Raw genomic sequence first — 4,777 nt, 5'->3', positions numbered from 1 at the left:
ACTCCCTACTCCCTAAAGGGACTTGGTCAAAGTGGTCCACTATATAGAGAAAAGGGGGCCATTTGGGATACAGAGTAGTAGTCCAAGCACCACAGAGAGTTTTGCATTTATCATGCATCGTATTTATATCATGTAATATGTACTTATTATGTACGGATGCATATACTGTAAATGAAAGTAGAATGGACACATGGGAGAGTTTAAATGTTTTGATTTCCTGGAAGCAGCTGACTCTGTCACTGTGTGATTTTCTATGGCATGTTTTCTATGTGAGATTCAACAGCTGTCGCCACTTCAGTAAATGAACCAGAGATGTCGTTGCTTTATTCTCTTTAAGTCCCTTTTCAATGTCATTGGCCTGAAGCTCTTAAAAAAATCCCAATGAGACCGCCACATCCTCTATTATGAGAGGATTCTCCTCAATTTCCACAGGAGGAAATAGTTAATTGGTTAATGTTTGTTTTTAGCTAGCTTTTGCAGCTAACATCAAAGATGAAAAATAAATAAATAACGAGAGCCCCCCCCCCCCCCCCCCCCCCAAAAAAGACAAAAATAAAGAACTATGTGTTTTCTTTTGCGGGTGTGAGTAGGGACTTCCTCCAAAGATTAACGACCATCAAGCTCGCGCAGTGGCGTGCCGTGAGAGATTAAAGAAAGAAAGAAAAACATAAAAACAAAAAACACAAAGATGAAAAATAGAGACAGACAAATGGTCCCCGTGGCACGCAGCTCCCCTTAGCTCTGTCTGAGAAGCTGATCTGTGTAGAGTTCTTGCCTTAGACAGATGTGCAGGGTGTTGTGTGCAGACACGCGCGTGATGCCGGAAATCGCACCCCCCTTCCTTCTCCCGACCGAGCGACCTCCCCCCATCGTGCAGCTGCTAGCTAAAAGCCTTCATTAATTATAAAACCATTTGTTGTTCTTCATTTACTTAATTAAAACTGTGTTTCTCTATTCTCTTATTCATTCACTTCTTTTTTCTCCTTCCAAATTCACCTCCCTTTTCCTGAGCTGCAGGTACACATTACATTACACATTACATTACATTACACATTACATTGCATTACACATTACATTACATTACACATTACATTGCATTGCATTACACATTACATTACATTATACATTACATTACATTATACATTACATTACATTACACATTACATTACATTGCATTACACATTACATTACATTATACATTACATTACATTGCATTACACATTACATTACATTATACATTACATTACATTATACATTACATTACACATGACATTACACATTACATTGCATTACACATTACATTACATTACACATTACATTACATTGCATTACACATTACATTACATTATACATTACATTACATTATACATTACATTACACATTGCATTACACATCACATTACATTCCACATTACACATCATGTTACACATTACATTACACATTACATTACATGACACATCACATAACACATTACACATTACACATCATGTTACACATTACATTACATTCCACATCACGTTACACATCACATTACATTACACATTACATTACACATCACATTACATTCCACATTACACATTACATTACATGACACATCACATAACACATTACACATTACACATCATGTTACACATTACATTACATTCCACATCACGTTACACATTACATTACACATTACATTACATTCCACATCACGTTACACATTACATTACACATTACATTACACATTACATTACACATTACATTACATTACACATTACACATTACATTACATTCCACATCACGTTACACATTCCACATCACGTTACACATTCCACATCACATTTCACATTCCACATCACATTCCACATTACATTACATTACACATCACGTTACACATTACATTACACATTACATTACACATTACACATGACATTACATTCCACATCACGTTACACATTCCACATTACATTCCACATTCCACATGACATTACACGTTACACATTACACATTATATTACATTACACATTACACATTACACATTATATTACATTACACATTACACATTACACATTATATTACATTACACATTACACATTATATTACATTACACATTACACATTATATTACATTACACATTATATTACATTATGCATTCAATTACACGTACACTGCACATTTCTACCACCACCACTCCTAAACACAGTGACCTCAAAACAAAACAAACATTGATCCACTCACCACTACAGTAAAAATGACAGTGTCTTTGGAGAAAGATTGAGGGGCTGAATAGGAATAGAAGAGGATGGGGTAAAGTATCAATCTGGACCAAACGCTATATGAGCTTGATTCAGCGTTTACCAGAAATGCAGCCTCCGCAAACGTGGAAACATTGCCCTGAACTTCCGTGATACGGATTAAATCGAGCCCTAAGGAAGAACAAGAAGTAACTAAATACACAAGATGGCAAAATGCCATCTTGTAGACCCACTGAACAAGCACAACCACTTACTGAGAAAGCGAGAGAGAGGGAGAGAGAAATATTTAATTATATATAATGATGTTTGATGTACTAGGTCTGTATTAGGATACTTGGATAACATGCTTGGGGCAGAGTGAGGGGTGGGGGGGACAGACATAGGGGTATGGGGCAGAGAGAGTGGTAGGGGGGCAGAGAGAGGGGTAGGTGGGGACAGAGAGATGGGTGGGGAGGGCAGACAGAGGGGTGGAGGGGTACAGAAAGAGGGTGGGGGGCAGACAGAGGGGTGGAGGGGTACAGAAAGAGGGGTGGATGGGCAGAGAGAGGGGTGGAGGAGTACAGAAAGAGGGGTGGAGGGGCAGAGAGAGGGGTGGAGGGGGACAGAAAGAGCGGTGGAGGGGGACAGAAAGAGGGGTGGAGGGGCAGAGAGAGGGGTGGAGGGTACAGAGAGAGGGGTGGAGGGGCAGAGAGAGGGGTGGAGGAGGACAGAAAGAGGGGTGGAGGGGCAGAGAGAGGGGTGGAGGGGTACAGAAAGAGGGGTGGAGGGGCAGAAAGAGGGGTGGAGGGGTACAGAAAGAGGGGTGGAGGGGCAGAGAGAGGGGTGGAGGGGTACAGAAAGAGGGGTGGAGGGGCAGAGAGAGGGGTGGAGGGTACAGAGAGAGGGGTGGAGGGGGGGTGGAGGGGCAGAGAGAGGGGTGGAGGGGTACAGAAAGAGGGGTGGAGGGGCAGAGAGAGGGGTGGAGGGGTACAGAAAGAGGGGTGGAGGGGCAGAGAGAGGGGTGGAGGGGCAGACAGAGGGTTGGAGGGGTACAGAAAGAGGGGTGGAGGGGCAGAGAGAGGGGTGGAGGGTACAGAGAGAGGGGTGGAGGGGCAGACAGAGGGGTGGAGGGGCAGAGAGAGGGGTGGAGGGGGACAGAAAGAGAGGTGGAGGGGCAGAGATAGGGGTGGAGGGGCAGAGAGATCAGGGAAAGAGAGAGTGGTGCAGGCTCGGTTTAAATCGTGATCTGGACATGAAAGAGAATTAACTACTGTATATCTGATTCAATGACCTATTTAGAGTTTGTAGTTTCAATTGAGGACTGGAGCAAAACTTTTGAGAATTTAGTCACTGCTTAGTTTGAACCACACCACTAATCACTTCTCAAGTCCTTCCATTCCTTTCTCACAAACATAACAAAACATGCATAGTGTACGCATGCACACAAACACAGTCACTTCCAAGTCTTTGGTACCCATCTCCTCTAAATCTCCACCAACACTCCAACCATTGCAACAAAAAAAAAAAAAATGAAAAAAGGGAAGAAAGTTTTGAGGGAGAAAAAGAAGAAGCCAATATAATATGATATTGCTGCGTTCACATGCCAGTCAGAACTAGGAAAATCGTACACTTCCGACCTACTAACAGGTTGTAGTTATACACATGCCACGTTCGGCCAGTTAGCAAGTCAGAAATGTCAGAGTTTCCTAATTCCGACGAGCACTCGAACGCAGCATATAACCCAAGCTTCCTATACTGAATACTGATTGGAGCTTTTTTTTCATCTTTGATGTTGCAGGCTAGCCTATACAGAGGAGGCTGCAGTCGCTTCACTCCGTACTAGAGCGAGAGAGAGGGACAAACGCCCCCCCCCTCCTCCCTCCTTCCACCCCCCAGAAAAAAAAAACATCAAACTAAACACCTCCGTCCTCTTCAATGGAAAACTAAAACTAGAGCAAAACAACTCCAGGTCAACTAAACACATGACCACCTTGTCAGGACTCTCAAGTTGATGTCTACTTTTAAGAGTTTTATCTGACTATGTGCATTGTCTGTCATCGATGTGCTGTACTGATTTTCGAAAATGACGATGCTCTTGTTTATTTCCTGTATTGATTTGAATGTGTTGCTCTGGGTTGAGATTGATGGTTTCTAGAACGTGAGAAAGAAAGTGGTGCTGGAGCGAGACAAATAAATAAAAAGAGAGAGAAAGAAAGAGAGAAAGAAAGAAAGAAAGAAAGAAAGAAAAGTTGGATATGAGGGAATAGGTCTTTCTCTTTCCAATAAAGCCAAAATATTGTCATTAATTTAACACATTTAATGATTAGAAATTATAATCTCATTAACAATAGTATTATAAATGGTTGACAATAGGCTGATATTGTCTGTATAAAGCCTGTATAATGGGAATCATACCGAGGGATTTTACCAACGGGAAAAAAAACAAAAATGCTGCTACTCTATATTCCTCTGAGTTTATGTCATCAAACTGGGTTCCTGTGGGACGGGTCACTACTATTAACGTTGCCATTTGTCATTTTCCCAATGTACATTAAGAGCGC

The 4,777-nt window shown here is 41.8% G+C and overlaps 1 protein-coding gene across 1 annotated transcript in view; it reads left to right on the top strand.

The window, feature by feature from the left end:
• Positions 1 to 4,464, top strand: part of LOC110499443 (RNA binding protein fox-1 homolog 3) — an 831,363-nt gene extending 826,899 nt beyond the window's left edge. Inside the window, 1 exon segment of the mRNA XM_090213100.1 lies at positions 4,015 to 4,464. Within this exon segment, the coding sequence (XP_090069226.1) occupies positions 4,015 to 4,059 (45 nt within the window). The 3' untranslated portion in view covers positions 4,060 to 4,464.
• The last annotated feature ends 313 nt before the right edge of the window (positions 4,465 to 4,777 follow it).

Source organism: Oncorhynchus mykiss, chromosome 20 (assembly GCF_057628025.1).
Source record: "Oncorhynchus mykiss isolate SJ-2025 chromosome 20, ASM5762802v1, whole genome shotgun sequence".
NCBI lineage: Eukaryota > Metazoa > Chordata > Actinopteri > Salmoniformes > Salmonidae > Oncorhynchus > Oncorhynchus mykiss.
The sequence above is the reverse complement of the archived record's forward strand: the minus strand, read 5'-3'. Positions and strand labels throughout refer to the sequence as shown.